The sequence below is a fragment of the Carcharodon carcharias genome, chromosome 18, assembly GCF_017639515.1.
Source record: "Carcharodon carcharias isolate sCarCar2 chromosome 18, sCarCar2.pri, whole genome shotgun sequence".
Classification (NCBI taxonomy): domain Eukaryota; kingdom Metazoa; phylum Chordata; class Chondrichthyes; order Lamniformes; family Lamnidae; genus Carcharodon; species Carcharodon carcharias.
The window spans coordinates 47329894-47354154 of NC_054484.1; the positions used below are offsets into that span (position 1 = coordinate 47329894).

Below are 24261 nucleotides of genomic sequence, written 5' to 3' on the forward strand. Positions count from 1 at the left end.
AACAATCAAGAACCTATCTATCTCAGTCTTAAATACACTCAATGTCCTAGTCTCCACAGCCTTCTGTGGCAATAAATTCCATAGATTCACCACTGTCTGGCTAAAGAAGTTTCTCCTCATCTCTGTTCTAAAAGGTCTTCCCTTTACTCTGAGGCTGTGCCCTCAGGTCCTAGTCTCTCCTACTAATGGAAACATCTTCCCCACGTCCACTCTATCCAGGCCTTTCAGTATTCTGTAAGTTTCAATCAGATCCCCACTCATTCTTCCAAACTCAATCAAGTATAGACCCAGAGTCCTCAAACGTTCCTCATATGTTAAGCCTTTCATTCCTGGGAATGTGCTCGTGAACCTCCTGGGGACCCTCTCCAGGGCCAGAACACCCTTCCTGAGACACAGGGCCAAAATTGCTCATAATATTCTAAATGTGGTCTAACCAAAGCCTTATAAAGCCTCAGCAGCACATCCCAGCTTTTATATTCCAGTCCTCTCTAAATAAACGCCAACATTGCATTTGCCTTCCTAACTACCGACTCAACCTGCAAGTTAACCTTAAGAGAATCCTGGACCAGGACTCCCAAGTCCCTTTGCACTCCAGATTTCTGAATTCTCTCCCCATTTAGAAAATAGTCTATGCCTCTATTCTTCCTACCAAAGTGCATGACCTCACACTTCCCTACGTTGTATTCCATCTGCCACTTCATTGCCCATTCTCCTAACCTGTCCAAATCCTTCTGCAGCCTCCCCACCTCCTCAATACTAACTGTCCCTCCTCCTATCTTTGTATCATCTGCAAACTTAGCCATGATGCCCTCAGTTCCTTCATCTAGATCATTAATGTATAAAGTGAAAAGTTGTGGTCCCAACACTGACCTCTGCGGAACTCCACTAGACACCGGCCGCCATCCTGAGAAGGACCCCCTTATCCCCACTCTCTGCCTCCTGCCAGACAGCCAATCTTCTATCCATGCTAGTATCTTGCCTCTAACACCATGAGCCCTTATCGTACTGAGCAGCCTCCTGTGCGGCACCTTGTCAAAGGCCTTCTGGAAGTCCAAGTAGATAACGTCCATTGGCTCTCCTTTGTCTAACCTACTCATTACCTCCTCAAAGAATTCTAACAGATTTGTCAGGCATGACCTCCCCTTGATGAAACCATGCTGACTTTGCCCTATTTTATCATGCACTTCCAAGTATTCTGAAATCTCATCCTTAATAATGGACTCTAAAATCTTACCAACGACTGAGGTCAGGCTATTTGGCCTGTAATTTCCCGTCTTTTGCCTCACCCCCTTCTTAAACAGGGAGGTTACATTAGCGATTTTCCAGTCCTCTGGGACCTTCCCTGACTCCAGTGATTCCTGAAAGATCACCACTAACACCTCCACTATCTCTTCAGCTATCTCCTTCAGAACTCTGGGGTGTAATCCATCTGGTCCAGGTGATTTATCCACCTTCAGACCTTTCAGTTTTCCTAGCACCTTCTCCTTGGTAATGACCACCATACTCACATCTGCCCCCAACTCTCTTGAACTTTGGGGATGTCACTGGTGTCTTCCACAGTGAAGACTGATGCAAAGTACCTATTCAGTTCCTCCGCCATTTCTTTGTTCCCCACTACTACTTCTCCAGCGTCATTTTCCAGCGGCCCAATGTCCACTTTTGCCTCTCTCTTACCCTTTATATATCTAAAAAAACTCTTGCAATCTTCTTTTATATTATGGGCTAGTTTACCCTCATATTTAATCTTCTTCCTCCTTATTTCTTTTTCAGTTGTCCTCTGTTGGTCTTTGTAGGCTTCTCAATCCCCTGGTTTCCCAATGCTCTTTGCCGCATTGTATGCTTTCTCTTTAGCTTTTATGCTGTCCCTGACTTCCCTTGTCAGCCATGGTTGCCTCGTCCTCCCGTTCTTTGACAGTGGGTCCTCCTCAATTCCCACCTGAGTCGCAGTGTCTTTGGTGACTTCTCCCAGAATGCTTCAGTCATTTCTCACCAGCGCCCTCTGTTGGATGCTCTTCCTCCTGTTGACTGTATGAGTGTCAATTTTAACTACAAGTACTTAAATTAAAAAATGGGAACTAGGTGAAATTAAGATTTACTGCCAATATCCATCCCATAGAATAGAAAAAAAGTACTGCAGATGCTGGAAATCTGAAATTGAAATAGAAAGTGCTAGAAATACTCAGCAGGTAGCGTCTGTGGAGAGAGAAACAGAGTTAACGTTTCAAGTCAAATATTCAACTTGCAAATTTTTCTTTTCGAGTGCTATCCAATTTTTCTTTGAAAATTCTGATTTTTAAAAATTCTTTCATGGGATGTGAGCGTCACTGGCAAGATTTGTTGTCAATCCCTAACTGTCCTCAAGAAAGTGGTGGTGAGCAATCTTCTTGAATTGCTGCAGTCCATGTGGTGTAGCTACACCCACAGTACTTTAATGAAGGGAATTCCAGGTTTATGGCCCAGCAACAGTGAAGAAATGGCGATATTGTTAAAAGTCAGGATGTGTGTGACTTGGAGGTAAACATGCAGTTTGTGATGTTCCTGTGCGCCTGCTTCCATTGTCCTTCCAGGTGGTAGAGATCATGGGCCGTAACCTCTGTAGAGTGCTGGCCCATAGAAATTAGAAGAAATAAATGCATACTTACCTGGACTTGAAAATAACACTGCCACTTTCATTCTCTGGAGCTGCTTGGGGCCTGCATCGAAAGAATCCTCGCAGGCCCCAGCAAAGTGTAGATCCAGCATATTCAAGGAGGCCATGCTCCTTTTTTACAGCACTAGCTGTCATAAAGCAGGTAAGTTTAAAGGACCAGGGAAATTGACAGGCCAGGGGAAGGTAAGTGTCTAAGGTAAGTAGGTAGGATTTGGGGGATGGGTGTGTCTGGGAGGATGTTTTGGGGGGATTGTTGGGCGGGGTGCAGTAGTCCAGGGGTTGGTCCGGGTCTTGGGGGGGGGGGGGGGGTCCGGGTGTTGTTGTGGGGGGGCGGTGGTGGTGGTTGAGTTGGTGGTTGGGGGGGGTCCAAAGTCTGGGGGGGTCTCTGAGTTTGTGGGGGGGGGGGGAAATGTTGGGGGGGGTGTCCGAGGTTGGTGGGGAGGGGTGCAAGTCCGTGGTGGGTAGGGGACTTCAGGGAGTCCAGTGGTGGCAGGGTTCAGGGGTAGGGGGAGTCACATGGGGTCAGTCTGGGTCTTCACAATAGTTACTCAGAAGTTAGAAGCTTTAATTCTTCTAACTTTTTCCAGGTAACTAATGGTATAACCCCAGTGGAACCATCCAAAGTTTGCGATTTAAATCACATTTTCGGACAGTTCCCAGTGCAATTTTCCAGAGGAAGTGTGCACAGCTGAGTAATTGCCATGCAAACCTTACCTGGGTACTTGCCAGAGGGATTCCCCAGTGCATCTTTGGGGTAACCCCCAAATCTGGTGATGGGGGTGTTATGGGCCCATGTATTTAAAACGTGCTGTCAAAGGATTCTTGGTGAGTTGCTGAAGTGCACCTTGTTGGTAGTAGAAACTGCTCACTGTGCATTGGTGGTGGATGGTGTGCTGATCAAGCAACATGAGGAAAACATCTTTTTATGCAACAAGCGTTTGGCTCTGGAATGCACTGCCTGAGTGTGTGGTGGCAGATTTAATTGTGGTTTTCCATAGGGAATTGGATCACTATCTAAAGAGGAAAAATTTGCAGGGCTCTGGGGAAAAGGTAGGGGAGTGGCACTAGGTATATTGCTCCAGCAGAGAACTGACACAGAAGTGAAGGACTGAATGGCCTCCTTCTGTGCTGCAAACATTCCATGACTCTGCCTCCAACAAACCCTCACACAGCCCATTCCAGATGCTAACCGTATACGTGAAGTTTTTCCTCAATCGGTGTCCTCTGTTTCTCAACCCTTCCGCCAACACAGTTTCTGAATTACCTGGAAAAACTCAGCAGGTCTGGCAGCATCGGCGGAGAAGAGTTGAAGTTTCGAGTCCTCATGACCTTTCGACAGAAGTTCTGTCGAAGGGTCATGAGGACTCGAAACTTCAACTCTTTTCTTCTCCGCCGATGCTGCCAGACCTGCTGAGTTTTTCCAGGTAATTCTGTTTTTGTTTTGGATTTCCAGCATCCGCAGTTTTTTTGTTTTTTTCCCATTCACAAACCGCCGCTCAAAGGAACACTGGCTGCTGCGCATGCTCCGAGGCCGAGGCTCCACACCACGGACCTCCTCTCGCAGGAACGCCTACTACTGCGCATGCTCCGAGAGCTCGTTTCGCAGAACCCCAGACCCCCCCGCCCCAACACACACACGCGTCCGGAACAAAGGTCGATTCGGAAACGTGAGCCCCAGAGCAGCTCCTCCCATGACGCCGGGACGCTTCCGGCCGTTTGATTGGCTGGGCTTCGGAGTGGCTGTCGGGACGTTCTGGGGTTCCATGTGCAGGTGAGGTGTCTTTTTATTAGAATGGCTGTTGCTGTTCACTTCAAGAAAGGCACTGACGCTGTTAGGCCTTTAAAGGTAGAGAGGACGTGGCATAGCAAACAGATCCACTCCCAGCGCTTCCACCCGCCCTTAATATCAGCCTAGAGCTTATTTCTGGGTGGTCAGATTGGGTGCTGACCACAGTAAGTGAAAGTCGGTGAATTTTGCTCTTTACAACCCAGCAGAGCTCTGTATATATTGTATAGATCACTGACAAAAAAGCTGTGAAACAGGAGCACCACATCAAAGTGAGATCAACATATTTCGTAAGCGTTGCTGTAACACATCGATTCATTGATATAATCAGATAGATTAGTGTTTAAGTAACTGGATAACTAATTTAGAGAACGTGAATTCGAACCCCACTGCTGCACTGTGAGTTAAAAGAATCTGGAAATATAAAGTTGGCATCAGCAAAAGTGATAGTCTTCTGGTTTGCAAATGGTGTTAGAAATCTGCCAAACAGTAAGTGCTGGCCTAATAGCCACAATTGAAAAGCGAATTTCAGAATGTAACTAAAAGGTGTTCATCAAATATGTTAAAAAGTATGTGAAAAATATTAGTTTGAAACTATTAATTATTTCCTGTAGGGACTAAAAGGAGTAGAATAATTTCTGTCACTTGAATAATTTCCATTGTATGAGTCTAAAAAGATCTTTGTACTGGTGCACCAAACAATGAATATGATGCAACCTCAGGGACATAGGAGCTCATGGCACGCACTTGGAAAAAAATTAATAGGTTACTTAGCATTATTTGTGGCCTCAAGATATCACAAAATGCTTCAGGGTCAATGCATTAATTTTGAAGATCGCAGGCAAGAGGGGAAGTCAGTTTGCACATGACAAGGTTTCCCAAACAATGTGATAAATGACTACTCAGCCTGCTTTTGGTGGTGCTGGTTGAGGCATGATTTTGGGTACAGAAATTAGGAGAACACGAAAAGCTCTGAAGAAAGAAGACATTTTCCAACTCCACCTCTCCAATGCTTTTTCTGACTTGGGAAGTGTTAGTATTACTGCAGCTGCCAATTTGAACCCTATTTAATAATCCCAACCCTGCTTGAAGCAGTCCAGCTCGAGCTTTGGAAGAGCTACAGCTTTACAATCTACAAGTATTTGTATTCAATAATTAGATTTTGAGTTAACTATTCAATAGTTACAGACAAGCAGTCCTATCCATACTTCTAGTATAGAATTCATGTTTGTTTTGTTCACTTACGGGATGTGGGCATCGCTGGATAGGTCAACATTTATTGCCCATCCCTGATTGCCCTTGAAAAGGTGGTGGTGAGCTACCTTCTTGAACCGCTGCAATCCTTGTGGTGTAGGTACACCCACAGTGCTGCTAGGGAGGGAGTTCCAGGCGTTTAACCCAGCAACAATGAAGGTACGGTGATATATTTCTAAGTCAGGTTGGTGAGTGACTTGGAGGGGAACTTCCAGGTTGTGGTGTTCCCATATATCTGCTGCCTTTGTCCTTCTAGATGGGTTTGGAAGATGCTTCCCAAGGAGGCTTGGTGAGTTCCTACAGTGCATCTGTAGATGGTACACACTGCTGCCACTGTGTGTCGGTGGTGGAGGGAGTGAATGTTTGTAGATGGGGTGCCAATCAAGCGGGCTGCTTTGTCTTGGATGGTGTCAAGCTCCTTGAGTGTTGTGAGAGCTGCACTCATCCAGGGAAGTGGAGAGTATTCCATCACACTCCTGACTTGTGCCTTGTAGATGGTGGACAGGCTTTGGGGAATCAGGAGATGAGTTAATCTCCACAGGATTCCTAGCCACCTTCTCGCTCTTGTAGCCACAGTATTTACATGGCTAGTCCAGTTCAGTTTCTGGTCAATGGTAACCCCGCTCAGGATGTTGATAGTGGGGCCTTCAGTGTTATTAATGCCATTGAATATCAAAGGGCGGTATCAATGGTGATGAAAATTGTGCAATCATCAGTGAACATCCTCACTACTAACCTTACGATGGAAGGAAGGTCATTGATGAAGCAGCTGAAGATGGTTGTGGCTAGGACACGACCCTGAGGAACTCCTGCAGTGATGTCCTGAAGCTGAGATGATTCATCTCCAATGACCACAATCATCTTCCTTTGTGATAGGTACGACTCCAACCAGCGGAGAGTTTCCACCCTGACTCCAGTTCTGCTTGGGTACCTTGATGCTACACTCGGTCAAATGCTGCCTTGAAGTCAAGGACAGTCACTCTCACTTCACCTTGGGAGTTCAGCTCTTTTGTCTGTGTTTGAGCTAAGGCTGTAACGAGATCAGGAGCTGAGTGACCCTGGCGGAACCCAAGCTGAAAATCTTTGAGCAGGTTATTGCTAAGCAAATGATGCTTGATAGCACTGATGGTGACACCTTCCATCACTTTGCTAATGCTGGAGAGTAACCTGATGGGGTGGTAATTTGCTGGGTTGGATTTGTCCTGCTTTTTGTGTACAGGTCATACCTGGGCAATTTTCCACATAGCTGGGTAGATGTCAGTTTTGTAGCTGTACTGGAACAGCTTGGCTAGGGGCACGCAAGTTTTGGAGCACAAGTCTTCAGTACCATTGCCTGAACATTGTCAGGGCCTATAGCCTTTGTAGTATCCAGAGCCTTCAGCCATTTTTTGATTTTTAAAAAAAATCATTTATGGGATGTGGGCATCGTTGGCTAGGCCAGCATTTATTGCCCATCCCTAATTACCCTTGCGAAGGTGGTGATGAGCTGCCTCCTTCAACCACTCCAGTCCTTGTGGTGTAGGTACACCCATTGTGCTGTTAGGAAGGGAGTTCCAGGAACTCCCAGGAACCAGTGAAGGAATGGTGATATATTTCAAAGTCAGGATTGTGAGTGGCTTGGAGTGGAACTTCCAGCTGGTGGTGTTCCCATAGATCTTCTGCCCTTGACCTTCTAGATGGTAGTGCTGCCTAAGGAGCCATGGAAGCACTGCTGTCAATGGTGAAGGTGGAGTGAATCAAATTGGCTGAAGACTGGCATCTGTGATGTTGGGAATCTCCAGAGGATGCCGCCATGGATCATCCACTCAGCACTTCTGGCTGAAGATTGTTACGAATGCTTAAGCCTTATCTTTTGCACTGGTGCACTGGGCTCCTCCATCATTGAGGAAGGGGATGTTTGTGGAGCCTCCTCCTCTAGTGAGTTGTTTAATGGTTCACTATTATTCACAACTGGATGTGGCAGTACTGCAGAACTTAGACCTAATCCGTTGGTTGCAGAATCGCTGAAATATGTCTATCACTTGCTACTATGTTGATTGACATGCAAGTAGTCCTGTCTTGTAGCTTCACCAGACTGACACCTCGATTTTGGGTATGTCTGGTGCTGCTCGTGGCTTGCTCTCCTGCACTCTTGTTTGAACGAAGGTTGATCCCCTGGCTCGGTGGTAATGATAAAGTGGGGACATGGTGGGCCATGAAGATACAGATTGTGGTTGAGTACAATTCTGCTGCTGTTGATGGTTGCTAGATCTGTTGAACATCTTTCCCATTTAGAACAGTGGTAGTGCCACGCAACATGAAGGAGGCTATCCTCAATGTGGAGATGGGACGTTGTCTCCACAAGGACTGTGAAGTGGTCACTCCTGCCGATACTGTCAAGGACAGATACATGTGCAGCAGGCAGGTTGGTGAGGGTGATGTTTTTTTGCTCTTGTTGGTTCCCTCACCATCTGCCACAGACCCAGTCTAGCAGCTATGTCCTTTAGGACTGGGCCAGCTTGGTCAGTAGTGGTGCTACTGAGCTACTGTTGGTGATGGACATTGAAGTCCTTCACCCAAAGTACATTCTGCGCCCTTGCCACCCTCAGTACTTACCCCAAGTGGTGTTCAACATGGAGGAGTCATGATTGATCAGTTGAGGGGGACAGTATGTGGTAAACAGCAGGAGGTTTCCTTGCTTATGCTTGATCTGATGCCATGAGACTCCATGGGGGCCAGAGTCGATGTTGAGGACTCTCCGACCAACTCCCTCCTGACTCTATACCACTTTGCTGCCACCACTGCTGGGTCTGTCCTGCCGGTGGGATAGGACATACCCAGCGATGGTGTGTCTGGGACATGACCTGTAAGGTGTGATTCCGTGAGTATGACTTTATTGGTTGACTAGTCTGTGAGACAGCTTTCCCAATTTTGGCCGTAGCCCTTTTTAGCCGATTGATAGAACTGAGTGGCTTGCAAGGCCATTTCATGGGGGCAATTAAGGATCAATCACATTGCTGTATGGCCTGGAGTCACATATAGGCCAGACCTGGTAGGCATGGCAGATTTCCTTCCCTTAAGGACTTTGGTGAACCGACAATTGACAATGGTTTTAATTCAAGATTTTTATTGAATCCGGATTTCATGATCTGCTGTGGTGGGATTTGATCCTAGGTCCCCAGAGCATTACCCTTGGTCTCTGGTTTACTAGTCCAGCAACAGTACCACTGAGCCAGTACCTCGCATAATGAGCATGTTGTTTGGAGTTGTCAAAAGGAATTCTCATTGTATATAAATTATTTGCTGTGCTCTCAACCAAAGGCTAGGACATTTGGATTGCATTGAGAGCCACACACTATTATTTTTGTCCAGAGGGCAGATTTCTGCCAAAAGTTTTGATATGGAACTGTTATTTGCAGAAAGCAACAGTTAACGGCCAAATTTATGTATTAGTAGAAAGCGGTTACTGCATTTGATTTCAATATAATTACACAGTCAACTGTTTTATTTTAATAACGTCTGGTTAATTTGATAGGTGTTGGGTTTATTTATTGTAGCATTGAATGCATTGCTACTGGGAATAGTTGAGATAGGTCACTAGATCTTTTAAGGGAAAAGTGAATAAATATTTGAAATAGTGCAAGATATGGAACTGTGGGATTAGTACATTGCAGTAGAGATGACAGACTTCTAAATTCCAATGACATAAAGGGACATATGGATAGTGTGGGAATAAGGCCTTGAAGTAGATGATCAGCCATGATCGTACTGAATGGTGGAGCAGGCTCAACCGTCTAAATGGCCTACTCCTGTTCCTATGTTCCTAAAGAACCAACACCAGACAAGGGGGGCCCAATAGCCTCTTGTTTTGTACTGTAAATTCCTGATATTTGATCGAAGAACATGAAACAAGGTTAGTTCTGCAGATTTGCTTCCAAACAATTTTTATCAAAAAAAAAATTATCATTGACTTCTGACGGATGATGTGGTTACCATACATTGAACTGTTATGCTCAATGTTTTTCGCAATCCACCAAAAATTCTTGTGGTGTCTCTTTATGCAAACCAAAAGAAAGATTGTGTCTTCACAGGTTTATGCAGCCAATGGCAACTATACTTGTAAATTCACACAAATATTCATTGTCTGAAAATTCTTATGGCCAGCAAATAGCTTGCAAGTGTTTTACCATTGAAAATATCTTGTACAAGAATGAGTTGGAGGCTGATTCCTCCACTGCACGCTTGTGGTCAGCTGTATAAAATTTGCAGCTGATTTTGAATACATGTGCTTCAGGTGAATAATATAAAACCAACAAGAAGTTGCAAATCATAAGTAAACAAGAATTCAGTCATGCTATCAGCATTTTTCTTCATTTATCTATATTCTTGGTATCACTATCTTCTCTCAAATGGAACTTCTACACTTCTTCCATTGGTGAAACTACCTCCAAGAACCTGTTTGCCTCTATCATGTCAAATCCTTATTTTCCTCTAAGCAACTTCTAACCCTCTGTGAAACAACAGTTCTTTCCAAAGCTTGAATGCTAATCCTGCATCATGTGAGTGTCTTTCTATTATCTGCATCAATACTTTGGATGGTTTGTAAGAAAACCTTTTCTTACAATGGGCGATTTCCCTCTTACCTCCAACGTTCAACATCCATTCCACCTTCTACTCCTTTCTCTTGTTACAGTTCTTTATCAATATTTTTACAATTACAGTCTTCTCTTCACTCTTGACTCTGCAGTTGGCATACTACATGCTTGTTCTCCCCAGATCTCCACTGTATTTTATTGAAGACCAGTCTCACATGATTTCTTCTCATTTTCATCATTATGCCCCTTGGCGACATCATCTGAAAACATAACATCAGGTTCTACTTATATGCTGATGACACCCTCTACCTCAGCACCACCTCTCTCGACTACACTACTTCACTGCTTCTCTAACGTCCAATACTGGATGAGTAAAAATTTCTTCCAAATAAAGAAGACTGAGTCATTGTCTTTAGTCCCTGCCACAGACTTTGTTCTCTAGCCACCGACTCCATCCCTCTCCCTGGCAACTTTCTGAGGCTGAGCCAGACCATTTATAACTTTTGTGTGCCGTATTTGACCCGAGATGAGCTGCTGCCACATATCTTCTTCACCAAGACTTCCACCTCTGTAACATTGTCTGACTCCAACCCTGCATCAGGTTACCTGCTAAAACACTCATTTCACCTTTGTTAGCCTCTGGACTTGACTATTCCAATCTTTTCAGGCTGGCCTCCAATATTTTGTCTTCCATAAACTTTAGGTCATCCAAATCTCTCCTATTTGTGTCCTAATGTCCACCATATTCTGTTCACCCATCACCCTTGTACTCGCTGTCCTACATTGGTTCCCGATTCAGCAATACCTCTATTTTAAATTTTTATCCTTGTTTAAAAATCCCTTCATGGCCTCACCCCATCCTATCTCTAATCTCCTCCAGTCTCACGTCTCTCTGAAATATCTGTACACCCCCAATTCTGGCCTCCTGAGCATCCCTGATTTTAATTGCTCTGCCATTGGTGGACTAGGGCCTAAGCTCTCCCTAAATCTCTCTATCTTTCCTCCTTTAATAGGATCCTTAAAACCTGCCTCTTTGAACAAACTTTTGCCCATCTGTCCTAATATCTCCTCGTGTGTCTCAGTGTCAAATTTTGTTTGATTATGCTCCTGTGAAGCACGTTGAGGCAGTTTACTAGTTAGAGCTGTTATGTAAATACAAACTATTGATTTTTGTGTATTGCCAGCCCTAAGGTAAACATTAACATCACTCCATCAGAGGCAGATTTTAAATTTGACACCAGAATTTAATTACTTGACAAGTGATGAAGCTCCCAAAAATCAATTTCCATGCACTCAAAGCACTACAGAAATAGTAAAACACAGACAGACAGATTTTCTCAGTGTGAAACTTTTGCAAGGTTTTTTAAAACTAATAAACTAAGATAAAGGATATTAGGCCGAGACACCACCAAGTTTACAAGAGTAAAGGTGAATTAGAAGTAAACCAGAAAATAGTGTGGTGGACTTGAATTTCCAGAAATCATTTAACAAGGTGCCCCATCAAAGATTACTACACAAAATACTGTTAAGAGCTTATGGAGTAGGGGCTAACAGGTCAGCATAGATAGAGGATGCTCACAGGAAACAGAGAGTAAGGATTAATAGGTCATTTTTGGATTGGCAAGATATAACGAATGGAGTGCCATGGGGATCAGTGCTGGGGTCTCAACTATTTACAATCTATATCAATGATTTGGATGAAGGGACCAAATGTATGATTGCCAACTTTGCTGATGACACTAAGATAGGTAGGAGAGTGACATGTGAAGAGGTCGCAAGGAATCTGCAAAGGGACATAGGTTAATTGAGAGGCAAACAATTTGGCAGATGGAGTATAATGTGGGAAAATATGTCCACTTAGGAAGAATAGAAAAGCAGTATATAATTTAAATGGAGGGAGTTTGCAGAACTCTGTGGTACAGAGGGATCTGGGTGTCCTAATACATGAATCACAAAAAGTTAGTATGCAGGTATAGCAGGTGATTAGGAGGGCAAATGGAATGTTGGCATTTATTGCAAGGGGCATGGAATATAAAAGTAGCTAAGTTTTGCTAAAGTTGTACAGGGTGTTGGTGAGACCACTTCTAGAGTACTGTGTACAGTTTTGGTCTCCTTATTTAAGAAAGGATATAACTGCAGTGGAAAGCTGATTCCTGGATGGAGGGGTTATCTTATGGTGAGAGGGAGGGCAGTTTGGGCCTGTAACCATTGGAATTTACAAAATTGATAGTTGATCTTATTGTAATATATAAGATCCTGAGGGGATAAAAACAGAAAATGCTGGAAAAATTCAGCAGGTCTGACAGCATCTGTGGAGAGAGAAACAGAGTTAACGTTTCGAGCCCGTATGACCCTTCGTCAGAGCTCTGAAGAAGGGTCATAAGGCCTCGAAACGTTAACTCTGTTTCTCTCTCCATAGATGCTGTCAGGCCTGCAGAGTTTTTTCAGCGTTTTCTGTTATTATTTCAGATTTGCAGCATCCGCAGTATTTTGCTTTTAAGATCCTAAGGAGTCTTGTCAGGGTCAATATTGAAAAGATGTTTCCCTTTGTGGAAGAGACTAGGACTAGGGGACACAGTTTTAAAACAAGAGATCTCCTGTCTAAGATGGAGATGAGGTGAAAATTTTTCTCTGGAGTCATTAGTCTGTGGAATTCTCTTCCCCAGAAAGCAGTGGAGGCAGGGTCATTGAATATTTTTAAGGCTCAGTTAGATAGATTCTTGATTGACAAGGGAGTGAGAGGATATAGGGGACAGACAGGAAGGCTTGGGCCATGATCTTATCAAATGGTGGAGCAGATGCAAGGGGCTGCATGACTTTATAAGGCTCTGGTCAGACCACATTTAGAATATTGTGAGCAATTTTGGGCCCTGTATCTCAGGAACGATGTGCTGGCCCTGGAGAGGGTCCAGAGGAGGTTCACGAGAATGATGCCAGGAATGAAAGGCTTAACATATGAGGAACGTTTGAGGACTCTGGGTCTATACTCGATGGAGTTTAGAAGAATGAGGGGGGATCTGATTGAAACTTACAGAATACTGAAAGGCCTGGATATAGTGGACATGGGGAAGATGTTTCCATTAGTAGGAGAGACTAGGACCCGAGGGCACAGCCTCAGAGTAAAGGGAAGACCTTTTAGAACGGAGATGAGGAGAAACTCCTTTAGCCAGAGAGTGGTGAATCTATGGAATTCATTGCCACAGAAGGCTGTGGAGGCCAGGTCATTGAGTGTATTTAAGACCGAGATAGATAGGTTCTTGATTGGTAAGGGGATCAAAGGTTACGGGGAGAAGGTGGGAGATTGAGGTTGAGAAACTTATCAGCCATGATTGAATGGTGGAGCAGACTCGATGGGCCGAATGGCCTAATTTTTGCTCCTATGTCTTATGGTCTCCTCCTGCTCCTAATGTGCATATGTGTTCATAGTGACTAGGTGACATCACATTGGATTTTACTAATCTGAAAGTTGTTGGAGGAAGTATTCTGTAGGAGATGATCCGTCATTCTTAGACCTTAGTATTTTATTTCTCCTTCAACTGTCAGGCCTTAAAACCCAAACATGGTGTCTCCAAATTACTACCTCCAGAGTTACCTCATCCTCTCCTCAACCTTTTGTAGTGTCCTACATGACCAGCCATGGCCCTTTATCATTGTTCATTAATTTTAAAAGCCTTGTAAAGGTTGCTGAGCAGTCCTGGTCCTTGCTGAGTTTCACTATGTCTGTAATAATTGGAAATTGAGTTTGGTAGCTTCATCACTAATAGAATTTTGATGTAGCTATTTGGTTCTAATAGAGTGATACGAATGTTGACAAGCTTATCTTGAGACTAGCGATTGGCATTGGGGACTGTACATCAAAAACAGACTGAGCATAGAAACAATGGTAACAAAGTAAACAGAAGAAGAAATAAGTGAAATAGGTGGATAAATTAAGAGTCAAAAAAGGCAAAGAAAAAGTGAAGCAGAACAAAGCTAAAACTCAAATATTTATGAAGGATGGATGTATAATTAAAGAAAAATGAAAGAAAGGAATTGATTATTAATAATTAAAGATGATGTTCTTTTGGGGCTCCATGAATCCATAAGATGTAGGAAAAGAAATAGGCCATTCGGCCCATCGAGTTTGCTCCGCCATTCAATGAGATCATGACTGATCTGATATCCCTCAACTCCACTTTCCTGCCTTTTCCCCATAACCCTTGATTTCCTTACAGGTTAAAAATCTGTCTATCTCAGCCTTGAATATACTTAACAACCCAGCTGCTACAGCCCTCTGCGGTAAAGAATTCCACAGATTCACTACCCTCTGAGAGAAGAAATTCCTCCTCATCTCTGTCTTAAATGGGCGACCCCTTACACTAAGACTATGCCCTCTGGTTCTAGACTCTCCCATAAGGCAAAACAACCTCAGCATCCACCCTGTCAAGCCACCTAAGAATCTTATATGTTTCAATAAGATTGCCTCTCATTCTTCCAAATTCCAATGAGTAAAGGCCCAACTCAAGCTCTCCTCATAAGAAAATCCCTCCATACCTGGAATCAACCTAGTGAACCTTCTGTGGACTGCCTCCAATGCCAGTACATCTTTCCTTAGGTAAGGGGACCAAATCTATAAGTGTGGTCTAACTAGTGCATTCTATGGTTTTAGTAAGATTTCCCTATTTTAATACTCTGTTCCCCTTGAAATAAAGGCCAACATTCCATTTGCCATCCCCATTACATGCTGAATTTGTATGCTAGCTTTTTATGATTCATGCATGAGGACCCCCAAACCTCTCTGTTCTGCAGCTTTCTGCAGTCTTTCTCCATTTAAATAATATTCAGCTCCTCTATTCTTCCTGCCAAAGTCCATAACCTCACATTTTCCCACATTATATTCCATCTGCCAAGTTTTTGCCCACTCACTTTATCCCTCTGTAAACTCTTTGTGTCGTCCTCACCACCTATTTTTGTGTCATCCGCAAACTTGGTGATAGTACACTCACTTCCCTCATCCAAGTCATTTATATATATATATTGCAAATAATTGTGGCCCCAGTACTGGTCCCTGTGGCACTCCACTAGTTACAGGTTGCCATCCTGAAAATGCCCCCCCCTTATCTCAACTCTCTGTCTTCTACTAATTAACCAATCCTCTATCCATGCTAATATACTACATCCAACACCATAGGCTCTTATCTTATTAAGTAGCCTTATGTGCCGTACCTTATTGAGTGCCTTTGGAAATCCAAATGTATTACATCCACTGGTTTCCCTTTATCTATCCTGCTTGTTACCTCCTCAAAGAATTCTAATAAATTTGTCAGGCATGATTTCCCCTTCATGAAGCCATGCTGACTCTGCTTGGTTATATTATGGATTTCAAAATGCTCTGTTATTACATCCTTTATAATTATTATGACACTGCTGATGGTAAGGGCTGAGTTGTTCAAATCCCACAGGGAAATTTGAAACAACTGTCATTATCCATTTTTGCAGTTTGTATGTTTCGAGATGCAGGCTTTGAATTCACTAGTAGTAAGACCACTGAGTCTCGAGAGGTTTTTTATAAAACTAAATTAAATGTTTATTAATACAAGAAAAATTGTAAGCACACACATATATCTACAAAATTACTACTATAATAACTACAAAAATCCCCAAATTAATCTGATTCTGAGTTACACCCCCGTTAAGGCAACAGTAAAACTCATAAATTTAGAGCACATAGAGCACACTTATCCATATGAATTCAAAATTAGATTCCTTGCAGACATAGTTGCAGGTGTACAGGCTGGTTAGATCTTAAATGCCTCTGCCTTACACACAAACTCCTTCCTGTTTATACCTAGCTTTTCCTTTGAATGTAAATTTCCCTTTGAGTTACTAGGTTTTTAATTTCACCTCTTCTAACAATAACGCCCTTTGATTCCACCAATTTTATTAGTTAAAAAAAACACATTGCTTGGCACCTTCTAGTAGATGCAAGATTTCACCTATTCTTTTGAACGCTTTATTTAAAAATGCAAATTGCCCCCTTGATACCTTTGTTTCTAAACTTCCCCATGTTTAGCTAATTACCATTTCAAACCTACTTCTTTCTATACATCAAAACACCCAGACAAGCAGGCTTTAATCCAATTAAGGCACATATATATATATATATATATATATATATACACACACACACACACACACACACACACACACACACACAGACACAGACACCACTAAACTCAATTTTAAAAAAATAATTTCCAATAGCATTATATTCCAATAGCATGAAGATTAATCCCTCCATGACAATAATAGACTCATAACATTTTCCCAATGAAAGATGTTAAGCTAACTGGCCTATAGTTACCTGTTTTTTGTCTTCCCTTTTGAATAAGGTTGTTACATTGGCAGTTTTCCAATCCTCTGGAATTTATCCAGAATGTAAGGATTCTTGGAAGATTACCAGTCCATCCATTATCTCTAGTTACTTTCTCTAATATCCTAGGATGCAACCCATCAGGTCCAGAGGACTTATCGGCCTTTAGCCGCATTAGTTTCCCTGGTACGTTTCGTCTAGTAATAGTTATTGTATTTATTTCCTCCTCCTGCCCTTTTGTCCCTTGATTATTTAGTATTTTTGGAATGCTAGTGTCTTCTACTGTGAAACTGAGAATTTATTCAACTCCTCTTCCTTTTCCTGGTTTCCCAATTATTATAATTTCCCCAGCCTCATTCAGTAAGGAGCTTATGTTCACTTTGTCCTCTCTCTTCCTTTTTATATACTTAAAGAAGCTCTTACTATCCATTTTTATATTACTTGCTAGTTTACCCTCAAAGTTGATCTTCTCCCTCTTTATTGTTTTTTTGGCCACCTTTTGGTTTTCAAAACTTTCCCAATCCTCTGGCTTACCACCAATCTTTGCCACATTGTATGTCTTTTCTTTTAATTTGATACTATCTTTAACATGGTTGGTTTATCCGCTGCCTACAATCCTTCTTCCTCACTGGGATATATCTTTGTTGCTCGGCAGTGATGGGGTTGACCTGATGATTGTTGTCAAATTGTAGGATAAACTTTCATCTCAATGAGGTCAGAATAGTTTTAAATTAAATTCGCTTTCTGACCAAACGATGGACAAAGCTCATAAAATTCACAGGAGAAACACAAAGTTGACTGCGGGGAATTGCCTGCAGTTTGGAACACCCCATGGGCATCATGATGATTTGGGTGGGAAATGCAAACCTTCTTGCTGGTGCAAGAAGGTAAGTTTGTTCTGGTGAAATGGGAATAAAACTTTGACAGGACAGAACAGGCAGCTTATCTATCCTTCTCTTGGCCAGGGTGCATGTAATTTGAGGGTTCTTGGATGGCGACACAGAAAATTGCCCTGTTGCCTGGTGCTAACATCGTTTACTCATAGAGGCACAAAAATCACCACCCATCACTTGATAATTGTGGAAAATAGGGTGATAATTTTCATTTGATGTTAGCCAGTATGAATTTACTCTGTATAATAGCGTATGGTAAAATACTCTTTGTTACCCTTTATCTTTTTACAGAAACTGCAACACAATTGCGTATTTCTCATGGGCTATACAAGCCATCTATTAGCCAACCCATTTAACAGTCTGCCTGCATGCAATAAAAGATCTACCAATCTGAACTGCACACATACAAGGTTGTTCAGCCAGAAAGATGAAGTTAATCCTCTCCCGTGTTATAAATGGATGTCGCCATGGTAAACTGATTGAAGTAGGACGGAATGGCAGTAAAAGCCTCGATATTCCTGGTTGTCTGCTTTATACCCGTACAGGCACAGCTCCACATCTGACTCACGACACACTCGGCCTTATAGAAGGAGTTCCTGAACCTGTGCACCTGACATTATCTACACTGTATGTGCAAGTATAAAACATTTTTTCTTTTGCCCTTGGATTATAATGCAAATATAAGTACGTGGTAAAACGTAGCAGTATTCCAAAGCACTCAAAGACCAACATTGACCTGGGTTGGATTAATTCAGGTGTGTCCATCAAAAGAAGTTTCTTTGTCTTCAGTTATAGTGAGAGTCCTGGAGCTCTATGTATGTAGTGTGATATCAATTTTCTAATTGCTGTGTTGCAATAAATAAGTACCAGTAGTCCTGTGCTATGCTTCATTGTAACATTGGGTGGGAACACCTGCATTCTTCACTAACTTTGAAAACATTGAGAGTAAGGTGGCAGGTCCTGTCCTTTGCTCTTTATTGTTTATGTTCCTGCTTTTCAAACACTTAATCAGTTCCTTTTTAAAGAGTATAGACTGCACCTCAATAGCCACTTGTATTAAAGCATTCCATGTTCTATTACCTTTCTGTGTAGAAACAATTGTTCAAATCTAGTGATAAGTCTAAATCAATGCTGCTTGCTGATCTTTTACACTGAACCTGACGTGAACCTAAGCGGGTGTGAGAGGGAGGTCTTGTACCACTTGTGCATAGGATTGGGACCTAACTGAGTTATTGCCAATTCCACATCGATGTGCACCCAAGACCACTTTATATTGACACCAATGCAGCATTAAAACTGCAGGAATAATTTTTAAAATAAAAATAGCACAATGCTGATTATTTATTACCCTTACTTTGCCAGTTTTGCTCCCCTTCTCTGCCAGTAACGTTTGAATTGTTACTGGCTTGTAGGTCACGATCTTCCAGTAACTCACCCAAGTGAGAACGTAGACATTGGTTGTTTGCAGGCTAATCAGCAGTGGAAGCCATTACAGTGGAGATCAATCCTGACCTTGCCTGACTTTCACACCTTCAGCTGGGTAGTGCTAGTAATTGGAAACAAAAACAGAATTACCTGGAAAAACTCAGCAGGTCTGGCAGCATCGGCGGAGAAGAAAAGAGTTGACGTTTCGAGTCCTCATGACCCTTTGACAGAACTTGAGTTCGAGTCCAAGAAAGAGTTGAAATATAAGCCGCTTATATTTCAACTCTTTCTTGGACTCGAACTCAAGTTCTGTCAAAGGGTCATGAGGACTCGAAACGTCAACTCTTTTCTTCTCCGCCGATGCTGCCAGACCTGCTGAATTTTTCCAGGTAATTCTGTTTTTGTTTTGGATTTCCAGCATCCGCAGTTTTTTTGTTTTTATTAGTGCTAGTAATTGGAGCCTGCCTAATTTTTCCCTCCTTTACCAGGAGTGTTACTGCCATATTGCCTGATCAGCTAACTCGGTGCAGAGAACAGAATTGAAGCTGGGATTTTGAGATTTGTCTGACTACACAGTTTTTGAAGGCATTGTACAAGGGCAAGAAGTGCAGTAACAACTTGCAATTATATTAAAGAAGTGTTTTTCTAATATGTCCAGTGTGGACAGCATAAAGTGCAATACACCGTAACTTGCATGATTGGGCTACATTATATTAGTTCTTAGAATGGACTACTTTGTAAATGACCTGCTGTAGGTAGGAAGAAGACTCCTTTTGGAGCACCACTTTCTTGGAGAAGCCCATGGCTGTATGGCCTCAGCTCCTGGCTGCATGGATCAATATAATGCTTATGAAATAGATTATTTTAGAATAAAATAGATGATATGCTTTGATTAGCCCTATAGTTGCTATAATCCGTAGTAACATGAATGCATATGAGCTAGGAGTTTTTGTTGAGTTAATGAGTAAATTATATTTACTGTCTCGTCCTCTGATTTATTGAGTTAGTCTCTCACACACTGTGATTGAAATTGAGAGTTGAAACTGTATTGAGAATGTTGATGCTGTTTGTATGCATGATCCTTGAAACCAGTAGACAGAAGAGGTCTTCAACTGGTTGGATTCATATCCAGGTCACAGAGATGTATTTTGACCTGTTACACCACTCAGTTCTTGTTCTTTATTGAATTTCTGCCATAAAACACGGCTTGATCAGTCAGAGGCCATACATTGGCCCTGACAGCTACCTTGAAAGTTATATTTTGCCGTGTTTATAAACTGTGATTTTACCAAGTTTGCATTAACAAGATTGTAGCTTTACCACTGAATATTTGCTTATCAAATATCTTATTGTTGTTTATCTCTGGTATTATTCTGTGCACAAATAGTATTTGTTTATTTTTTCGCCCTCAGCGCTGAGCACCATGAAGTTCTGGAGGAGTATAAAGAAGGCATTGGAAAGTTCATAGGTATTGATTCTATTTTGTGGGCAAACATATTGGGAAAAATTTTCCCCATGTCGAGGGTGTTGTGCAGGGGCGGGCACAAACCCACTCGGCACCCCCGATTGGGGCTGCACTGCCATTTTACGTAGGTGGGCCAATTAAGGCCCGCCCATCGTGATGCTCACCTGGAAGTGCTGAGCGCGCTCTGTGCAAGTCGGGGTGGGGGGAATCCCCTGAGTCATTTCTTGCGCTCTTTTGCGCAAATGCAAGGAAGACCGCAGAAATATCCCTGAGGCACCTCTGTGCCTCGGAGTTTAGTTTGATGTGTAAATTTAATTAAAGGAGGAAAGGAGGACACTGTCACATGAGCTGGGACATGTCAAAGAATTAATTTAAAAATTTTCATCAGATTTTAAAACACTTCATGAAAACTCTTCCCACCCGTGGATGAGGTTTCATGAAAAATGCAAAGGCCGCCTGGGCTCTTCGCCTGCCGCCAACCTTAAGGTTGGGTGGGCAGCTCATTTAATTGAGTTAATTAGTTTTTAAATAGCCTTAATAGGCCTTTGCTGAACTGACAATCTAAATGATGCGCAGCAATGTCAGGACGCCCGCCCGATGTCACCGTGCGTTATTTTACGTGTCGGTGAGCGGGCCCTGCCCCCGCTCGCCGACAGGAGAATTCAGCCCATTGTTCCCAGTTTCACTTTAGAATATGTTCCAGATCGTCTACATATTATTTATACAGATCTAGTCTTGTGACAAATGTATCATTGTATTCAGTGGTAACAAATTCTGTTTTGATGCAGGTAAGCCTTGTAATGAACAGTACTAGTTAGTTACTAATGAATCCCCTTTCATTATATATATATATATATATATATATAAAAAGAAACATTACAATAAATTGAAAGTGAACACTGGTAAGAGTGTAAGCACCAATGCTGGAAATTGGAAATAGAGAGAAATGAACTCTTGAAACACTGGACCCTCTTTTTCAAATGTGTTTTTTCTGCAAATCCATCTGGCACAGTATTGATTGTTTTAAGTCCCAGTAAATATGTATGTCCCATATCAATTGTATTCTCTTAATTCCTCTAAGTTTCACCCATTTTAATTTTAATATTTATGCTGTTATGATGTAAAACTTTTGTTTAGGATAAAGCTTGGACATCACTAATGCCACTCTACAGATCCCAGTGCACTCACGTGATAGTGTAATTTGGTTACTGGTGGTTTCAGACTTCACTCATTTGATCAATTTGAAAGAAGTTATTTATTTCATTCTGTTTTGTGACAGGTATGCCAGAGTCGGTTCTGTACTGTTCTTTGCATGACCCTGCTAGTCCATGTCCATCAGGATACAACACAAACAAAGTAAGTTAGTTATGAATGTGGCAACAGAATTTAAGGGAAACTTGACTGATTTTCTTGCTTTGCTTTTAATTCACTTCTTTTCTAAGCTGTCGGGAGTGCTTTTCATTATTACTATAGTTAGATTTGACTTGAGATTAGGGTGTTACTACCTAAATCGTGGAATGTTCAAAGACAATATTCTTTTGTCAGTTATTTAAGAGTCAGAATAATTGGAGTTCCACCATAAATTTACTGCATAGGATGGTTCCTAGCTTGATATTTGCTTTGATATTGAGTGGTTGTGTGGGGACTGTAGATTGTAAGATTGGTGTCAACACATCTGGCTGAAGGATTTCTCATATCTATGGAGCAGTACCCAAGCATGAATCGTTTCATTAAGAAGAAAGTAGAAAACTGAGGCGGGGTGGGGAGCTGGTGGTGGGAAGAAAGTAGTCACCATTAAATTGGAAATCTGATGTTACTGTAATGAGAAATGTAAAGAAGTTGAAGTCTGCACAATATCATTTTAAATTGTAGTTTTAAAAAGTAACCAGTGGCACCCTGGATTAATTCGTTAATTTTTTAAACATCCTTGTTAGTAGAGTAACATCCTGTACAAATCCTTTTTTTTTGGTGGCTTATGAACTAATGCCTCCACTGTTTCTATCATTCCAACTGAAAAGACTGTATCGGTATGGGGTGGAGGTGGACGAATTGAAATACATTTGTCAAAGTTCATGGCAATGCAACAAGCCTTCAAAGCTGATTGGTACCAAAGTATGGCAGATGGAGAGCCTCTGCCTCCAGGAACTTCAAGGAAGAGGGTAAAGAAATCAGTGGATCGTACTCTGGGCTTCTTGGATGATTGCCTCAAGATACATCAGAATTCAGAGGTAAGAAGACATTACAAGATCATCATCCTTAATGCATCACATCTCTAATGGAGATCTCTTCTCTGCTTTTTGTATAACAAGATCAAAAGTGTTTTTATAAGACTTACAAATAGCAAATAGGAAATTTTCTTCACAGTGTAGATTTGAAAACACAGCTTTTATAATTTCTTGTGTACCTTTTCAAAATGAGTGTTTTTAAATGGAGAGAATCCGCTTAAGGTGTTCCTGACAACAAATATGTATATAGGAAATGAGGAAAGGGGGCTCCACCTAACCATGACTTGAGCAATGCAGGCCTCCTCTAAACATTCAACAATGTCTTATGTGTTATCCTTCTAATACACGGACTTAGGTGGGGAGGAAAGTCCGTCTAAAAACATGAAAGCCCAATGATGCAGAAGCCCTGGCGATAGTGAAAGTACGGCCTTGTCAACGTTTTCTTCCTTAGTTTCCTGGCCAGCCTTGTCGGCAGGAATCCTGGCACCAGAGAGCCACAGCCAGTGACCCTTAGGGACTGTCCCTGGAGAGCAATAGCAGTTAGGCATGGCTGTGAGGTTGAGATCAGAACACGGCAGAAGGCTCGAGATCAGGACTTGGTGGTGGAGAGGGGGTGCTGGTCACCGATTCCAGCAGTGAAAAGAGGCTACAATTGGCAGAAGGGATTACAGTTGCTTACTTGCGAGGCCAGAGGAAGTACTCCTGCTCCTGTGTCCTGGGAAACTCAGTCAGCTACTGATAAATGTCAATCATGCTCCGAATTTTACTGTGGGAGCCTGATTTAAACATGTTAATGAACTGTCCCATGTCTTCAAACTAGAGCATTCACAAGCCACACAACCTGCTGCTCTTAAAATGGCAGCAGGTGCGAACGCAGTAGGCAGGATGCGTTTCCTAATATTTCATTTTTCAACCAATATGCCTGTTCTGGTTGAAATAATTTTGTTAAACATTTAATTTGTTTACCTTTTAGTTGTGATGGAGGAGTTGCTATAATCAGAAATGTTGCTTGCTGGTCTTCTGGTTTTTGAGAGTATCAGTTCATGGTTGAAGCATGCGAGATAGTGAACATGTGCCACATGATGTCTCTAGGCACATATGTCGTAAAAAGCAACAGTCGATTATATATTCATGAAGCTTTTCTGAGTGTATGACAAAAAAATGAGAGATCTATTGAAAAGAGTATTATACCTTTACTGATATTTGAACACAGGATAACTTTTTTGTAAGGGCAGGAATAATTCAGGATACTAATTAAAAGCCACTTTGTGACATTAGGGTAGGGTTTATCGAGCTGGTGATGCAGGTTTATTGTGATACGGTAATTACTTAAGTTTCTATTTATGGGTTTGAAATCCATCAGAGTGTTAGTTCTGGACCACGTTGCGTTTGAACACTCATTATAAGTATTAGGCACTCTTGGGCCAGATGTGGTTAAATGAAAGCTCCTTTTTTGCTCCAAAAATCTGTCTTGACCCACTCGTTTAGAAAAATATTTCACACTGCACCATCATGCCATTTTCTTGTTTCTCACCGATTTTAAGGACATTTGTGTCATCCAAGGCAAATAGGAAAATAATTTTTGAAAAACTGATAGATTTACTCTGAGATTGCTCCTGGTTGCATGACACCCAGGC

General features: G+C 42.1%; 1 protein-coding gene across 1 annotated transcript in view; it reads left to right on the forward strand.

Moving 5' to 3' along the window:
- The first annotated feature begins 4287 nt into the window (after positions 1-4287).
- Positions 4288-24261, forward strand: part of qtrt2 (queuine tRNA-ribosyltransferase accessory subunit 2) — a 35069-nt gene continuing 15095 nt past the window's right edge. The window contains exons 1-5 of the mRNA XM_041211901.1: positions 4288-4421; positions 17801-18136; positions 20347-20402; positions 21679-21755; positions 22418-22627. Of these exons, the coding sequence (XP_041067835.1) occupies positions 17937-18136; positions 20347-20402; positions 21679-21755; positions 22418-22627 (543 nt within the window). The 5' untranslated portion in view covers positions 4288-4421; positions 17801-17936. The remainder of the gene's footprint in view (positions 4422-17800; positions 18137-20346; positions 20403-21678; positions 21756-22417; positions 22628-24261) is intronic.